General features: G+C 37.1%; 1 protein-coding gene across 2 annotated transcripts in view; it reads left to right on the top strand.

Moving 5' to 3' along the window:
- NAA15 (N-alpha-acetyltransferase 15, NatA auxiliary subunit) overlaps window positions 1-14,556 on the top strand; it is a 76,262-nt gene extending 61,706 nt beyond the window's left edge. Inside the window, exons 16-20 of one of the 2 annotated variants that reach the window (XM_033419452.2) lie at window positions 1,629-1,737; window positions 4,135-4,233; window positions 9,360-9,503; window positions 10,665-10,762; window positions 12,125-14,556. In XM_033419452.2, coding sequence (XP_033275343.1) covers window positions 1,629-1,737; window positions 4,135-4,233; window positions 9,360-9,503; window positions 10,665-10,762; window positions 12,125-12,325 — 651 coding nt within the window. In that variant the 3' untranslated portion in view covers window positions 12,326-14,556. Of the gene's footprint in view, window positions 1-1,628; window positions 1,738-4,134; window positions 4,234-9,356; window positions 9,504-10,664; window positions 10,763-12,124 lie in introns of both variants that reach the window. The other variant, XM_004265143.3, reaches the window with a different exon arrangement.
- The last annotated feature ends 4,021 nt before the right edge of the window (window positions 14,557-18,577 follow it).

Raw genomic sequence — 18,577 nt, forward strand, 5'->3', positions numbered from 1 at the left:
TATTTTATATGCTTTTGTTTATACCACCCTCTACTGCACTGTATATATGTAAATGTAGGAATGCAGTTAGCTTTATTTTGGTTATGCACCTATATTTATTGTTTAGATTTAGCTTGACAAAATCTTCCCTGTGCGAGGCACACAGGAGCATGTGGGGGCAAGAGACCCACATCTCCTTTGGGGGCGTATGTTTTCATTTCTGAGAACTGCAGACAGAATTCATTCCTCTCTTTTTCCTTTCCAAATCAGACACTTGGTTTCAGTCAGTGTAATGCTTGTCAAATGCTTGATTCCACTTCCCAATATCCTTTTTTGTTTCTATTTTATAATAATAACAGCTATATCTCCCTGGAGTAAATTATCGTGGTCAATACAGTGACCCTCATTTCCATCTGTACCTCTTGAGGAATGAAAAGCTTGATGTACCTGGGTGGCAGTTTCAGTTTCCAGCTCTCTACCTTTCCCTGGTAACTATTTCTCCCCTGTATACCACAGATTCTAACTCAGTAGAGCATAGAGTCATGGGAATAGGAAGCCGAATATTTACAAATGTGAGAAAGGCATACTTATGAGGGCCCTTGTTTCTTCCTCTGTCTCTTGATATCTACAACTATTAGAGTGATGCTGTCATATATTGATTTCTGGCATATATCCTTAAGACTAACGGCTAGTGCTTTACATACTAGTACAAGGTAAATCCTATAGACACCGTTTATGGCTTGACTTGGTTTTGTTTGTTTGTTTTGTTTTGTTTTGAATGCTATTAAATAATTTCCTTGGCCAGAAAATGTATTGGTGAAATCACAATTTACTGTACTGGCAGAAGCATGTTGGACAGATATGGCATATCCGAATTCCATTGAGGGTAAATTGTTATTGCCTCTGTGATGAGAGAAGGTGAATATAGGACCCAGATGTTCAGTGCCCTTCTGATAAATACAGTGTTGTTACCTACCTCCACCCCAGTCTACAGAGAATAGTCTTGTCTCCGTACTCAGTCTAGGAGTAGAGTAGCACAATTATCTAGTAAGCATTATACTTGCCCGGTAATATCACAGATATGTAATTAGTACATTTATATAATTAATGAAGGGTGGTAGAGACAGAGTTCTAGAAATATAAATCTTTTCCAATGACATCTCACCAATAGTATGGCATTTGAATAAATGTAGATTTCTATAGAATTTATAGTGGAACAAAGCAACAGAGTGGATACTGTACTATTTTTTGATAGCTTGATTATACTCAGCATTCACTCATTCTTCAATGTTCTCTACAGTTTTTAAGCCCTTTTCATCCTATTTCACTTCCCTTCTCTGTCTTTTTTTTTTCCCTTGGCTATCTACCTGTTTCTCATACTGTCTTTCTTTTCCTGGTTTTGGTTCTATTTAATCTTCTTCTTTACTTGTTGGATAGTTTCTATCCAGAGATAATGTATAATCTCAACAGTTAAAAACCAGTGAGGAGTTCAAAATCCGCTTCCTTTAGATTATGGGTGGGTGAAATATGACACTGTATTTCTGGGTGACTGGTAAGTGATTTTTAGCAAAAAAGTGTTTTTGATAGAGTAAATTCACATCCCCCCAAAATCTTGCTTCCATTTGTATAATATCTTTTATTTTTGTTAGGTTGAAACTCCATTGGAAGAAGCTATTAAATTTTTAACTCCGTTGAAGAACTTGGTGAAGAACAAGATAGAAACTCATCTTTTTGCCTTTGAGATTTACTTTAGGAAAGGTAGGCAATTAGGGTACAGTGGCCCTGATAAGATCGATCACGGAATTTCTTAGCTACAGTCACCCAGTTCTGATAGCCTCACCACTGTAGGGTGTTTTGGCAAATGCCAGTGCGACTTCCTCACAGAAATGCCTCCTGTTTACAACATGCTGTGGAGAAGTATGATGATGTGATTATATCTTCTAGGACATTAGCATGAAAAATAGATGTACAATATATAACCAGGATTAAGGTGAAATATAGGCATTATCATGTTCATATGTGGATAAAATTTAGTAAATACATAATACACATAGATCTTAGAATAGTGTTTGATACACAGTAAGCATTAAATAAATGTCAGCTATTAGCCATTGTTATAAATAGAAGATGTGATGTTTGAGGTGTATCTTGAAGAATGTACCATACTTCTAAAAGAAAAGATGCACAGAAGGGAAGAGTATCCATGAAGAAAACACAAGTGTGTGTAAGTAATGTTGAGGTTATCTATATTGCCTGAGCTACATAAAGGAGAAATGGAGGATCTTGGTTACCAGATTTAGAATTCTTATAGGCTATACGTAGTAGATACTAAGAAGATTTTACAGTATTGAATTAATGTAATCCAAGTGGTTCATTGAAAAAAAGTTTATCACTGAGGTGACACATATTGAAGGAAAGAGAAACTGGTTAGTAACATCTGATAAAAAGTTACTGCTCCAAACAGTGTAACTGTCCTGCTAAACAAGATAGAATAAAATGGTACCTCTATAGAGTACCCATGCTGGGACTTCCCTGGTGGTCTAGTGGGTAAGGCTCCGTGCTCCCAGTGCAGGGGGCCTGGGTTCCATCCTTGGTCAGGGAACTAGATCCCACATGCATGCCACAACTAAGAAGTCCGCATGCTGCAATGAAGGTCCGGTGTGTTGTAACTAAGACCCAGTGCAGCCAAAATAAATAAATATTTTAAAATAAATAAAATAAATTTTAAAAATCATGTTTATCAAATGCCAGGAAAAGGTGCTATATAACGTTGTTTCAAAATAAGATTCAGAACTAGCTATAGTTTGATTTTAATCTTTATTAAGATATTTATATGAGTATGTAAAATAGAAAAGTAGCCGGGAAGAAAATAGATCAAAAGATAAGAGATTGTCTCTTGATGGAATTTGAGTGATTAAAATATTTTTTTATATTTTCTATTTTCCACAATGATTTTGTTATAATCTGGAAAATTAGTTTAATAAATAGTCAAGTAATTTAAAAACTTTTAACAGTTAACACAACTTTTTTTTTTTTTTTTTTTGCGGTATGTGGGCCTCTCACTGTTGTGGCCTCTCCCGTTGCGGAGCGCAGGCTCAGCGGCCATGGCTCACGGGCCTAGCCGCTCCGCGGCATGTGGGATCTTCCCAGACCGAGGCACGAACCCGTGTCTCCTGCATCGGCAGGCGGAGTCTCTACCACTGCGCCACCAGGGAAGCCCAACACAACTGTCTTTTAAACGAATTCTTGCATGGAACCCCAAAGTATAAAATACAAAAGCTGTTCTGCTTTAATTGGTGAAAGGCAATCTAAATTCCATTCAGTTGGCTTCTTTGCTGTGTACTAACCTCGGAATCACTCTCCAGTGTTGCAACAGTGTGAAAGGGGCGATGACAAAGGACACAGCAGTATTTTTAGCTTTCTGAGTGTAGGGGGTAAGGGAAAAGGAATTGTCAGAATTCAGGGGTTTGAATTTTGATATTTGGAGAATGATACCAAACTAGGGAAGTCTTAACACAGAGGTGTTTATGGATGAGACTTGGAAGTGTGGTGAGTATCGGGTGCAATTTTCCATTCATCAGGTGGAAACACTACTGAAGCTTGGAGAACATGGGGGATGGGGTGGGAGGAGATAGCATTGAGAAAGATTAGAAAATGACTAAGGACATAACGTTGTTGAATACTATACCTTTTGAGGGGGAAGAGAAGCCAGGGATTGACAGGGGAGGAACAGTCAGGTAGAAGGGAAACCATTTCATGTGTCACAAAACACAAGAAAGGCATAAACAATATTAGTTTCAAGCGTAAACAATGAAGTTTTCTAAGTAATGGGAAAAATTAGTTTATTTGACTACAAAAAAGAGGTTAGGGAATGAAATGGCTTCAAAATTTTCTTGTTTATATGGCATTAGTTCAAGTAATGTTGAATGCTATCTAAATTTTTTATACTTAATAAAACCTTTTTTTCTTAAAGAATGTTGTGTGGAAAATATTAGCTAATGTTGCTAATCTGAGGAAATCATTTGCTTTAGTCATATGTTTCAGTTCAGATGTGATTGACTCTAAATGAGTTTTTCTATTTGTAAGAAATTAGTCCTCCAAAGGAGGACATCTCTTTTTATCAAATGATCAAAATATATCTTTTTCTTTTTATAGAAAAGTTTCTTTTGATGCTACAATCAGTAAAGAGGGCATTTGCTATTGATTCTAGTCATCCCTGGCTTCATGAATGTATGATTCGACTCTTTAGTACTGGTATGTTTTTGTTTTCCATTACTTAAGTATTTGACTGCAGTAGTTGATAGTGACTGTATAAGTGATTTGTACAAGTTTATCATAAACTCAATCATTTTAAGGCTGCTGTGTATTAAATTAGCTGAGGGGGAAAAAAAAGTGTTCTTTTCTTTGTGGTAAAGGTCTTTATTTTCAGGCTAGAAATGTTACCTGATTTTGACATAGAATCATTCAGTCCAAATATTTGAGAATCACCTTTATTTCTGTTTCTAAAAAGTTAATAAGTTGAATTTTTGAGTCATATTTCATTATGTAAAACTTCTTAGTAAATTGTTCTAAAATTAAAGTAGCTCTTTGAAATTGATCAGTTATCTCATTTATCTCTGTCTTTAGCACAGTTATTTGAGTCATAAAATCTTTGTCACTAAATACAGGTTAAAAAGAACTTTAAAACAGTTGTTGCACTTTTCAAATGTTTAGACAGTAAGATCCGTACGTTATAGTTTTAATGCTAAGTAAAGCTACAGAATTTTAGAGGACGAAAGGTGGAATTTTATGCTAATTATCTCTTCTTTTATAGTTGAGAAACCTGGGACCCTAAAAGACTAAATTACTTATTCAAGATAACATCAATAATTAGTAATGAAGCAGGGACGAGAGCCCAAGTCTTCATATTGTTCTTTCTACTACAAGAGCTTTAAGTTTAGAATAAAGTACTCCTGTAGTCAAGTAGTGTTGTTTTTGTTTTTCTTTTTAAGTGACTGGATAAGGAGAAATTGAATCTTTAATGTAACAGTCTGCAGAATTTGGAAATACTATTAAATTAGCTATCTCATTACTGAATACTTAGCCCCATGTGAACCCATACATCATATAAAAATAATGAGATTAAACCAAGCATCCCAGTCATTCTTTTGAAAAATGCTAAATTGTCCCAATTAAGAACATTGTTTTGACTTCTAAGAAAAAGTAAAGCCTTGTTTAAATCATATTTATGCTTGTCAAAAAAATGATTCCTGTTATAGAAACTGAATCATAGAAAAATTTTCCTCAATTTTTAAAAATTCTGAAGTAATAAATAATGTAACCACATTATAGAAAATAGAAGAAATAATTGCTGTATTTAGAGAAAATAAGGGAGTTTCTTTTTAGTCTCTTTTTTTTGTATTAAAAATAACTTAAGGCTAGAAAGAAGTCTTAATTCATTCTCAGTTAAAATGGAGTGCGTTTAAACTATTTTCAATATATACATACTTTGTTTTTATATAGTCAGTTCTTTCCTGAAAGGTAATAAAATAATACATATAAATTTTATGGAGTTAGACATTCCTTTGAAATACAAATTAAAAGTGGCATATTTAGATGTATTTGCTTGTAATGAGTGTGTGGATTGATGAACATAATGACCATTTTCTTGCAACAGTTGTTTCAGAAAATTAAAATGCTTATGGACTTCAGAGGAAGAAGGCAGAATGGTCCTGGCATTCAAAGTTAGAATGACTGAGCGGAGTTGATGTTAGCTGTGCCCATTGCTCCAGGCGTTCAGCCGACATCACTGTCAGGAAGAGATTTACAAAGTCATCCTTATTTTCACTAGATTTAGGCATGTTCGTTACTATAACCCACAGGGTTCCTTTAACTAATATATTTGGTTCTTGAGAAAAAGATTTGATTTTGAAGTAACTTTTCAGGAACACATTTGTCATGTTAAGTTATATTGTAGTAACTTCTTTACAAAGAAATCCTCACAAGTAACACCTTTCCAGAGAGCATGGAGGTAAAAACAGTGCCTCCACACTTGTTTTATCAGTTGTAGAGACTTCTCTAAGTGAATGTTCATTTTAGCATGGTTACGGGCACCTTCCAAATCTCCAGAACGTTGTTGTACTACCAACGTAAATAATACCTGCTACACGGAGTCACTATATAGGGTATTCCCTCCCCCGTTTTTAATTAGGAGGATGATATTACCACTTTGAAGTTTTTCACTTTTTTTTTTTAAGTTGTAGAATTTAAAGCAATTTTAATTATATTTCTGGTCAGTTCTAAGTAAAAGATAGGAGCTTAGGTATTCAGTTGTTTTAATATTACCTTATATGCTTAAATTCCCTTAAATGCTTTTAAAATTAGTATTATTTGATCACTTTGATCTACCGTGAATCTTACATCATTTTCCTCTCTCATTTGTACAAACTCATTTCTTCCTTTTCCCTGCAGATTATTTTTCTTCCATACTTATGTATTCCCCCCACCCAAAAAAAACCCCACCTTGCTTAATTAATGCTCTCATTTATTTATTTTGTCATTTTGAGTAGTGAGTCACTTGTGCTATAACCTAGTAGTGAGTAGTCATTATCTCACACAAAATATGAACATACTCTACGCAATTAGCCAAAAATGCTGGCTAGCCTGGGAACCCAGGGAAACTCCTTTTGCTAAGAATCAACCCCTTCCTCAGTGTGACTTTTAACTATTGGTGATTACTAGGTTTATTTAATCTGCTGATAAGTTAGTAGCATGAACCAAACATGATTTTAATTTTAGGATATCTGAGGACTCAAATCATAAACCTCTTAGCAAAGGTTTTATTCCCCTACCCGCAGTTATTACTTTTTCTTGATTCATTCATAGGACTTATTATTGTATCATGGAAGATAATTAGGTAGTCTGAGATTTTTTACTTTCTTGAGACCTCAGTATTTTTTGGTTAGTTTTTATCAATTTCGAAGGATTTTTAGATTGACTCCCCGCCCTTCATTAGTCTTCAGCCATAAAAGCTTATGTAATAAATCTTCGGCATTTGAGGCTGCCCCTTTTCTTAAAGGTACAGGTGGAACTTCCTTATATAGAATTCCATAGGACATTCTAAATTTTACTACAGGGACTTCTGGTGGTCCAGTGGTTAAGACGCTGAGCTCCCAGTGCAGGGGGCCCGGGTTCGGTCCCTGGTCAGGGAACTAGATCCTGCATGCTGCGACTAAAAGATCCCACACGCGGCAACAAAAAGATTCCGCATGCTGCAACTAAGACCCAGCGCAGCCAGCTAGCTCGCTAGCTAAATAAATAAATAAATAAATTCATTCCTCACCTCATTGGTGTATAATGTTAAAAAAAAATTTTTTTTGCTACAGTAGAGTTGATTGGTTGGTTGGTTGATTGATTGTAATTAATATCTTTCTGGAAATTACAGTTCCAATCTACATGATTTAGGGGAGAAAATTGAGTTGGCCAGAAACAATTTGTGAACTAGTAAGGAAATGTTTTTGGAAACATTCCTTTTGTCTGTTAACAAAGAATTACTTTATTAATACAAACTATTAATACCCCCAAAAAAGGAAACAGCTATTCGTCGATGTTGGGATTTATTAAATATTTCCTCTTTGATACATCTCAAGAGATACATATTTATGTATTTTTTTAAATTGTATGAGTTGTTTTTTGTTTTTTAAAGCAGTTTTGATTTTTCTGCGGAGATGTTTAATCTGAAGAAAACAGGTTAATGAAAGTAATGAAAAACATGAAAAGTGTAGTTTCCAACTATACTGTAAACTATACAATTACTTTCCTATCTGCATATAAAGTATCCTGAAAGCATTTCAAGCAAACCAATAAGGCCCATGGAAATAACATATTTTATAGATGACCCCTGTTTGTTGACATAATGTTCACTGTAATTGGCTATAACCTATTTTAACAGTTTTTCTGCTGGTTCTCTCTGTACTCCTGTGCCAGTTCCTCTCCGAAAGACGGATATTGATAAATTGCCAAATCCAAGTTGCAAATACAGCCATAATGGAGGTTAAGCTAAATTATTTAATTAGTAGCTCATTTATTTGAACTACGCAGTTCTGTACAATGATAGAAGAAATGCTGTTCAACCAACAAAGGGCGTATATCAATCAATCATTCAGTTACTAATTATGTGTAGAATATTTCACTTGGATGTTTGCTATTCAAGAGTTCAGTGTTCTTTAAACTTAGCGTAACGATCCATTAGTGAGACCATGAAAGAAGTTTAGTGGGTCATTTTCAGCATTTGAAAACCTAAAATAGAAATAGAGTGGAAGATCCAAGCATGTGTTGCACAAATTAAGGGTCAGTGTTCTGTGAAACTTTCATTTCCCATAATAAGGTATGTATATAGGATACATGTTCATCAGAGTACAGATACTTAGTTGCAGTCAGAGTTTGAAAGCCACCAACAGTAGTTCCTAATCGTAAGGGAAAATCTATTTATCTTTTCTTCAATCTATGACAAAAATAGTACCTTGGAATGGAATACCTATTACATCATTAGCTATTTTGTTCGTAGCTTTTCTTTACTGTGATCCTTCTGGGCTAGATATCACCTCAGTTTCACAGATCAAGAAAGAGGTTCAGAGAGGTTATGATTTGTCCAAGCCTAGATTCATACCCAGGTCTGTCTGGCTCAAAGCTCCAGACTGTCTCTCTATACCAAAATAATAATGAAACAAAACTAAACTAGGATTCAACCCAGGGAGGTTGGGGGCCAGTTTTTCCATCTCTGAATGCCAAAGCCTGGGAATATGATGAATACGGTGTATTCATTACAGGAAAATACTTTGGCGGTCCTTCGGAATTTATTACACAGTGATAGCTCAATTCACGTAATCACTGAAAATAAAGGTCAATGACCACTTCTTTTAATTGGTAAATTTGTAATGGCTTACTTGGGTATAGAAGAAGATGGAGAGGGTGAGGAAGATTCTGTTGTCTTCTGCACTGTGTATTTGCTGTGACACCACCTGCCAGGTAGGTGCCATCGAGCCCCTATTTTATAAACTCCCTTTAAAGCTGAGGGGGCAGCTGCTAGGGGCTTAGAAGGCTGTGGTGCTTCGTCTTTCAGCATCTATATTGTTTTCAGTACAGAATTCTTTTCTGGAAACGAATCATCTGTCAATGAAATGTCTTTGGTAGCCTTTAGAAAATCATTAGACTATTCTGCTGATACACATTCTTTAAATTTATATAGATTTAGCTCTTTAAATGTTGACTTATCAGTAGGTTTATCTAGTCTTTGTACATAATTGCTTTGTTTCATTGGCCTCATCAGGTAGATGATTTTTTAATTCCTACAAACTTTATCAGTATCTGCTAATAGAGTTTGTTTTAAATTTGTTCAGCAGTGTGTGAAAGTAAAGATTTACCTGATACAGTTAGAACAGTATTAAAACAAGAAATGAATCGTCTTTTTGGAGCAACGAATCCAAAGAATTTTAACGAAACTTTTCTGAAAAGGAATTCTGATTCATTGCCACACAGATTATCAGGTAATCACTTTATTTTGTCCTTATCTTAGACTCTAAAACAACTTCAGTTTTTATTATGATGGATCAAGTACAAGGTTACAAATGTTTTTGCAGGGAAGAGGCAAACGCGTACATGTCACATTTTATTCCCATGAAAACAGGCAGCTTAAATATGCCTCATAAATTTTTAAATTTCTTAGATAAAATTTTTACTATGAATCAAGGCCAGTAGTTTCTCCTGGTTCTGCATCGGCATTACAGAGAAGCAAGTATAAACTGAATTTAGCTATCCGTTCCGTACAGTGAGGGAGGATCTTTCTGGTTATTTTCTTTCCGTCATCAACATGCACTTAAAATTCACTTGGATACAACCCATCGCCTTTCATTTCTGATGCTTTATAAGATATCAGACTTGACAGTGCTACACTCCTGCAACCATCTCGCGGGCAAGGGTCGTTTGGCAAGGGTCTGTGCTAACGAGCCAAAGTCTGGCCTTGATGGGACCGATGGGTAGTGCTTTGGTGCTGTGCTTTTAAACACCTGGCTAAGAAGCCCGGCAGCTTTGTATATGCCTTTGTGGAATTCTGAATTCAGTTTTTTTGGCTCGTGCCATCAAGGTCGGGTATCTCCCACGCCCCTACCCCTCAAACACACACACACGCGCACACACGCACGCACGCGCGCACGCACACACGCACACACGCACACACACTCTGAAGTATTCTCCTCAACCCCAAATTATGCTCATTTTAGAAAGAAGAAAACTATCCATGGTCCCACCACACAAAGACAACTATTATTAGAATATTTGTATTTCTTCACAGTCTCTCTTACCTTAATCATTCTCCTAGTTTGGGCACTTAGACTGTTTCTGGTCCACTGTCTCAGGAATTTTTTTTTTAATAACAATATTTCAAATGGTTATTCCCATTTTTCTAATAAAGTGCCACACTCTGTGTGCACATGTACCTTGCTTTTTTTTTTTTTTTTTTTTTTGGCCACACTGCACGGCATGTGGGATCTTAGTTCCCCAACCAGGGATTGAACCTGCGCCCGCTGCAGTGGAAGTGCAGAATCTTAACTCCAGGACCCCTACCTTGCATTTTATAGTTGAATGGATAGAAGATAAAATGCTGGTTTTATCTTGAAATAAAACAAGTTTCCTTTTTCCTTCTCATTTAGCTGCCAAAATGGTATATTATTTAGATCCATCTAGTCAGAAGCGAGCTATAGAGTTGGCAACAACACTTGATGAATCCCTCACTAACAGAAACCTCCAGGTAAAGACTTTTTCATAATCTCTCTGTAAGAGTACCGGACTACTTTTTGTTTCTCCTTTCACCAAGAGAATAATTTTCACCAAATAGTTTTTTTGTTATTTATGGATACTGTTCTCCAAACTATTATGAATCCATCTCAGAAACTGAGCTTCTCTTACATTTATTTAAGATTGTATATGTGTGCACACACATACAGCAGGCTACTTGGCATACAGTAACTAGTTTCACATCTAGTTGAATAATAAGAATAATCATTTTGAATAATATTTTTAAGAAATTTGTTTTGGTAAAGTTTTACACACTAATTTAGTTAATTAATTTTGGATCTCAGTTCGTATCTATACATTTCTGAGCAAGCAGTGGTTTTAATGACGATTCTGATGTATTTAAGATGTATTTACCAGGAATTAAATTAAAATGCTCATTTTACAGCTTGCAGTATACATGTAATTGAGTAGAGTAAAAGATAATATGGGTGTGTTGCAAAATACAGATTCTACTTTGGGCTGAAAACAAAGAACAACTACTTTGTGATAATTGGCCAGATAAAAAAGCACTTGCTGAAAGACAGTTTAATATATTCCTTTAATAGCAAATGAAGTAAATATGTTTAAGAAAGAAAGTTTTTACTTCTCGCATGCTAATTAACGTGTCATTTAGATTAGAACCTTTCTAGGCTGTCAGAGTTTGTGGGGTACTACATATATCCAGAAACTGTAGTATTTTCCAAGTGAAAAGGTAAAGGAAGAAAACATGAGAAATGCAAGTCAACATGAATCATTTAAAAATATAAGCAGACCTGCGTAAGGGTTTGGTTGAAAGAATTATCAGTTTTCATGAACAAATTTTTCTTGCATACATACCCTTTGTGTTTCTGAGACTCTCTTCCCTGCTTCGTCATTGGACATACCTTACGGTTCTCTTTAATTTGAATACAGGGTTGAAAAACAATGTTTGATTTTGCCAACTGGCTCTAAGCCTCTGAAAAGTTTAAAGTAATTGATAATGGCATGTAAATGTCAACATTTATACACAGAGCCAGGTAGGCTGAGGCAAGGTTGCCAGCGGTTACTTGCTGAGAGTGAGTGTCTTTAGATGTAGCACCCCACTCACCTTGCTTGTCCCACCTTAGTCCTGGCCCTGTTTAAACAGCCATCCTTTCATATAAACCCTGCAGTTCTGAAGAAACTAATTCTAATGGAAGGCAGAGCGGGAGTAAATGCTTTTGTGTATCTTAAATATGTACGTTCGCCTCTTATTTTGGAAATCTTTTGATAATGAAATGTCTCATAAGTTCACAGTAAAATCTCTCTCTTTTTTTTTTTTTGACAAGTTATAACATGACCTTTTTTCTTTCTTTAGACATGTATGGAGGTATTAGAAGCCTTGTGTGCTGGTAGCCTAGGAGACTGTAAAGAAGCTGCTGAAGTTTACAGAGCAAATTGTCATAAGCTTTTCCCTTACGCTTTGGCTTTCATGCCTCCTGGATATGAAGAGGATATGAAGATCACAGTTAACGGAGATAGTTCTGCAGAAACTGAAGAACTGGCCAATGAAATTTGAACATCATTAAACAAGCAAATGGAATGACTTTGGACCATATCTAGTGTATAATATTTTTGTCACGCACCTGCTGCATTGCTCTAACTTACACACAATGAGAAGAGTAAATGTTCTTGCCTTCAAATAGTGTTTTACGTTTTTTATCCTGCTGAAAAGTATATATAAAATATCTAACATATTACAGGATATAGGTTCAGTTTCTTAAAAAATTAAAAGCTGCTAAAATTGAGGGGTTAAAAAAAGATACCTTATCCTATTCCTACCTACCCACCCATGTTTTTAAGCTAATTTATATAAAATCTGGAGGCTGTTACAGCTAACAAAGCAGGTGTGTGGCAGAAATATTACTTTAAATCTGTCTTGTGAGATTGTGCTGTGTCTCAGCACAAATGCTGTTGTAGCACTGGGTTCTTTCACTGAGCACAAAGAGGTGTTGGGGCTTTAGCGTCGGACTGATTTTGTTACAAGGCTGATTCTGACCATAGGAAGTATGCAGTGTGAATCGCCATTTACAGAGAAGCCTGCAACAGATGCTTGATGTTGTAGAAGCTGGGACATAGAGTTACCAAGCAGAATTATAGGAAACCTAGCGGGTGTTCAATACACTTGTTGTGTTTCCAAAATTCACTGTACATGATCAGTTTGGTGTTCTTGTACCACAGTTTTTAACTGGAGGAACCAGTTGGAACAATCTCAATTCTAACTAAAACTTGAAGAACTAAAGTAACAATGCAAACCTTTCAGCATTGTTTTGGCCAAACTTGTTAAAACTGTAATGCAAGAACCAGATGCACTGTGATGTGGCACCAACTACTTAGCAGGCAAGAACTTTTCCACCCAAGAGTGAAAACAGAAAATCCACCATGGCTCGGAGCTAAAGAGCAGAACTCCTGACTACCATGCTATGACCGATCAAGAGACTACCAGTTAAAAACCCCAGCAGGCCTTGTTCACGATATGCAGAAAAAAGTGCTGCAGTTTAGATACCTCTGGAATTTTTCCACAGTGTCACAGGTTTGTAATACTTGAAGCCCTACATTTCTAAGAATATATTTCTTGCTCAGTTGTTTCAGGCAAGCCCAAGACTTTGTAATTTTTAAAGGGCCCAAGATTTTTTTTTTTCAATAACAGACCAGCTTCTTTTTCCTGCAGTTACAGATGTAATTTCCTTTTTGTTGTCAAACATAAGGTACCAAATATGATGCAATAAATTGTTTTGAAAAACAGTTGTGTGAATATTTCAACTAATATGTGTTGGGCTTCTGTGAAAATACACAGGTGGAAACAGAGGTGCAAGCCTGAGGCAGTGTAATGTGCTGTAAGGCTAGTGCAGAGGGGAGCTTTTTAGATCGGGCTTAGTGTTGGTGTCAAAAAATTACATAATGCAAGTGTAGTGGTGTTCCTGCATTAAGATTTCATTGAGGGCCAGGATGGCAGCAGGTACTATGAATGTAATGAGTAATTTGAAAGGAAAACTGAGAACTGCTATTTTGATTGAGAAAATGAGCCTTAAAATGTTAACCCTGCACACTGAGAACTACGGCCAGAGGCTTAACACGCTCGTTGCATCTGCAGGATCTCAGCAAATAAGGAGATTAAGTAAAATGAATCGATTGTATATATAACTGACCTTTTGTGGTACTTTTTAGTTTATAGAAAGTATATTCTAAAGGGAATTTTCAGGAGACCTGATCCTTTTACTGATTGAACAGGTGTGCTAAACTCAGCGTTTCATAGTACGTGACCTGCATTCCACATCCCGGTCTAACGATTTAGTGATGTAAAGACAAGTACAGACTGAACTCCAGTGCTTTGTTATGTTTTATTAACTGGCCCTGTCTCAGGAACATCTTAACAGATGGCAAAACAAAACAAAACCTTTTCCAGCTTCTCCTGTGAGTGGCAACTGAAGTTCTTGGTGGTGGTGGAGGGAGAACAGTGGTGTTCCCTCTACCACCAGTGAGGTCATGGGAGGAGGCACCAGCCACGTGATAGTAGGGGATGTATGTGTGACTTATGTTTAAACGCTACTGTATATGGAAATGAAATTCATATATTTGTCCTGACAATGTTCAAATGATGTAGATTGTCTTAGAATGAATATTCATAAGTACTAAGAACTCCTGATGCAGATGCCACCCACGAGGAGCTAAATTCCTAACCTGTATATTGTATTCCAACCCAATTTTACTGGAACTATTAAATAAATATTTTATTTTCTTTCAGGTTTACTTGATAGTGGATACATTGTCTGGTGTCAGAGGACATTGACAAGGGTTCATTTTATGTCCAGACGTCACCCCTAAAACATTGTACTGTACTATCTTGCTCTGGGTAGTATCAACTGGATCATCTCACATTTGCCTCATTCACTCTATTCCAAATGATACTGTGGGGAAAACAGGGTTAGAAAAAAAAAAAGTGGGAAGAAAATGCAGTGATGTTGTAATCTAAACAAGTGCCTTATGTCTATTGCTAAGAACTGGTGTTATCAACCCTTTTGAGAAGAAAGGGTCCCTTGACCTGTATTAACATAGGAGAAGTAAAGTTCTTTTTGTTTTTCTTTATATTTACTACTCTTGTCATTTCTCATTTAAAAACTAAAATCTGACTAGGTTAGTTTTTCTCAGCTTTAATTAGATAGTTGAGTCATAACATTTTCAACATTTTTCTGTATCTATTTATTATGCACAAGAATAAAGTGATCTAATAGCATGACTAAAAGTAGTCCCGACATTAGTGAATAGCTTTTCTGTGGGTTTCATCAAGCCCTTGTTTTTCACAGTGTTGTTTGTACTCCGTGGCATATTGCTGTTAGGGGTGTGAAACGAAAGCTGTGATTGTAAGAAGAGGCCAGAAAAGTGTGGTCTGGATTCAGGTAGGTTGTGATAAATTCAGGGAAGTCTGTCTTCTACACCATTTCTAGGAATATTTCAGTTGCCACGTGTAGCATCTGTTTGGAAAAAGTTTAAAAGTGAAGTGTCGGATTTTCTTACCAGATACGTCTATACTTGTCTTAGTAACTACCAGCCTTAAATTTTGACGTTACTCTTAACTAAGAGGATTCAAAGGAAGACGGATCCTTCAGATGGAAAGTGGTCTTCCTCTTCTAGCTCGTGCTCCACCTCTTGGGGTTACAGGCAAGGTTTCCTGGTACCATTCTGCTGTCATCTGAACTTTGCTGGGTCCACTGCCAAACCTACATTAAAAACAGTCCCATGAAGTGGCGGGGCTGAAACCTTAAGTTTTGTTCCAATTTTGATGGTTGGAAACCTCACAACTTGTAGCAGTAAAGCATTTTGGAAAAGGTTATTACTCTCTGTCGAGCTGCGCTTGCGGCTTTCAGTGTGCATCCTGCGAGGCGGATGTTGGTAGCGTGCAGGACGCTCTGCAGAAGAGTGCTGTCACTCCGATAACCAGAGGATTACCTGTTGCGTACTCTAGGTTACCCACGCGGCCTGTTTGGCGCGGCTGCCTCCATCAGGACACGCCCCTCTTAGGGTGACGTAAAAATGGGCAGAAGGGAAGGGAGGCTGTGTGTTGTAGGAGGGAGGGTCTAAGGGTTCCAGCCTCTTGGTCTATCCAGTTGGCCTCTGAAGCGATGCCATCCTGGGATTATAGCCAGAAGAAAGAAAAATTGGTACTATTTAAATTAGAATTTACTGAACTGTCAACTCTAGATAAACTTGGAATTTTAATCCTCAGTGCTCCTTGTAGGGTTCTGTGCGCCAAAAGCAGAATACAGATTTTGTTTCAAGGCTTCTTGTAGCAAAAGTAAAGTTGACACTTGGCAATCTAACAAGACTGTAATTTAGTTCTTACATTTTTATATGCATTTTTTGGTGTCTATTTTGAGGGTCTGTATTATTTCATACAAGTGGTACAGTTCTTCCTAACTGAAAAAAAAGTTGATGGTGATGAAAACATGATGGGAAATTTCCTATCTGTGACATAAAGATTTCTGCTGTCGCTAAATCTTCGTCTGGGCCTCAATAAGTATAAATTTTAGAAACAACATAGGAGGGAAGAGATTTTTGGAGTATATTCTGGATCCCATGGCTTGCTTTCAGCTAATAATTAAATTTGCCTCCTCTATTTAGTTGCCTGTGCATTGTCTAACAACCAGGAAGCCCGTCTCCATACCATTCTATGGCTATCTTTCCAACCTACCATAGCTTCCTAGTACTGAGCTTTGATAAACCTGCCACTTGTTTGCTTTGATCCGCAAGTTTATCAAATCCATTGTCTAGTGCCTGATGCCTTACCACCACTGGTCTAGATACTGGGTTTTCTAAAGTGTTCTAAAACTCTGGTGTTTCTTAATTAATAGTGAATAACTAAGCTAACCACTTATCTGTCGAACTATTTGACTTCGAGTAGTCTTACTGTTGGCTGATACATTCCATATCTCATAGCATTGTTCATTGACCTGCTAGGATGCTTTAATTTTAGAGAAATATCTAATTGCAATGTGAAGTTAAATGATTAATGCTTTGGTTCAGACTCATGAAAATCCATTTCTAATGTGATGTATGAAATCTTAAGGATTTACACTGGGTAATTTTAGTATAAAGGTACAGTGATTAGGACAGTACATAGTAGATATTCAAATCCTTGTTAAATTTGCTGTGAATATTAATATTGCCCTATAGATTGTAGAAAATAGCAATAAAGTACTATTAACTTTCAGGTCACCTGCAAAGGCTCATAGATTTTTTATCTATTGGTGTAGAGTATTCCCATTTATCTTCCCCTTGTCCCTCTCTGTTGGTCTTCAGGAATTTCCTCAAAATACCACAGATCCGTTATTTATGTTGAATGAATGTCTCGCATCTAATTTTTGGTTTTTTCCTATAGTTTGTCAGAGGAACAGTTGACTGGCCTTGTAGGAAGCAGGTGACCGGAGCGCCATCCTCTGCTTTCGCAGCTGCCTGTTCATTGTGGCCTGAGTGGCCAGTGAATCTACTCATCCTTCATGTCTTTAGCAACCAGCCACCCAGGTAACAGTCATGTCCAGTGGAATTAAGTTAACTGCGAAGATGGCCACTCAGTCGTTGTTTTTCTTTCACCTTTCAAACAGTATAAGGGGACTGGTAACACACAAACCACTTACCTGTAAGGCTTTATTTTCTGCAGCCTAGCATCTTGCCTTTTAATCGTTACAAGTACGGAGACACTAGGTGGGGATCTGCACTGGTTATTTCTAGACACTTGACCTATATACAGCCAGTGTGCATCACAACCAAAGCTGTGGTCCACAGTTGATCTTCTCTACTTAGGACTGGCAGTTGGATCTTTTTAAGTCATAAACTTAATCCTGGTTGTATATTAGAATCCCAGGAGGACTATTTAAAAGCCACAGACCTCATTGCCCAGGCCCACCTGCAAAGTTCTGATTTAAATTATCTGGAGCCAGGCCTGGACATTGGTCTTGTCTTTTCCTTCCCTTCCTTTCTCCCTTCCTCCCATCCTGCTTCTCTCCCTCTCTCCCTTTCTTCTTGCCTTACCTCTTTTTTTCAAGACTACCCCAGTGATTCTAAGGGATACTGTCTATTTTGAGGAAGAAGTTTAAAATATTTTATAGTATTTGGTTTTTTCCTCAAAAAGCTCAAAGGGCAAGCAGCTATGTAAGTGCGAAAAGATTAACTTTCCCCTGTCTTACATTAAAGGGAAGAATTTGTAGTTGAACTTTCTGTCAAAAGGTCTGTCAGGTTATTTTCAAAGTCCATGCTTTTTCCCTGCTTAAATCATGCTGCTGGGACTTCCCTGGCAGTGCAGTGGTTAAGACTCCACGCTCCCAACGCAGGGGACACAGGTTCGATCCCTGCTTGGGGAACAAACATCCCTCATGCTGCTGCTCTACTACATGAGATGCTTGTATTCAAAGAAAAAAGTCACCTCTACATAGTTTTGTTAGATGTCATGGTAACTTGGCTGCACTGAAGCAGTAATTGCCATAGATGCTTGAGGTTTTGAATGCATGAGCACCAGAGCAAAGCACGGAGCCTGCAGGCTTTTTTTTTTTTTTTTAATCTTATTTATTATCATTTATTTTTGGCTGCATTGGGTCTTCATTGCTGCGTGCGGGCTTTCTCTAGTTGTGGCGACCAGGGGTTACTCGTTCGGGTGTACATGTTTCTCATTGTGGTGGCTTCTCTTGTTGCGGCATGGGCTCTAGGCACGCGGGCTTCAGTAGTTGTGGCACGTGGGCTCAGTAGTTGTGGCTCGCGGACTCTAGAGCACAGGCTCAGT

This window comes from Orcinus orca, chromosome 4, assembly GCF_937001465.1.
Source record: "Orcinus orca chromosome 4, mOrcOrc1.1, whole genome shotgun sequence".
Lineage (NCBI taxonomy): Eukaryota > Metazoa > Chordata > Mammalia > Artiodactyla > Delphinidae > Orcinus > Orcinus orca.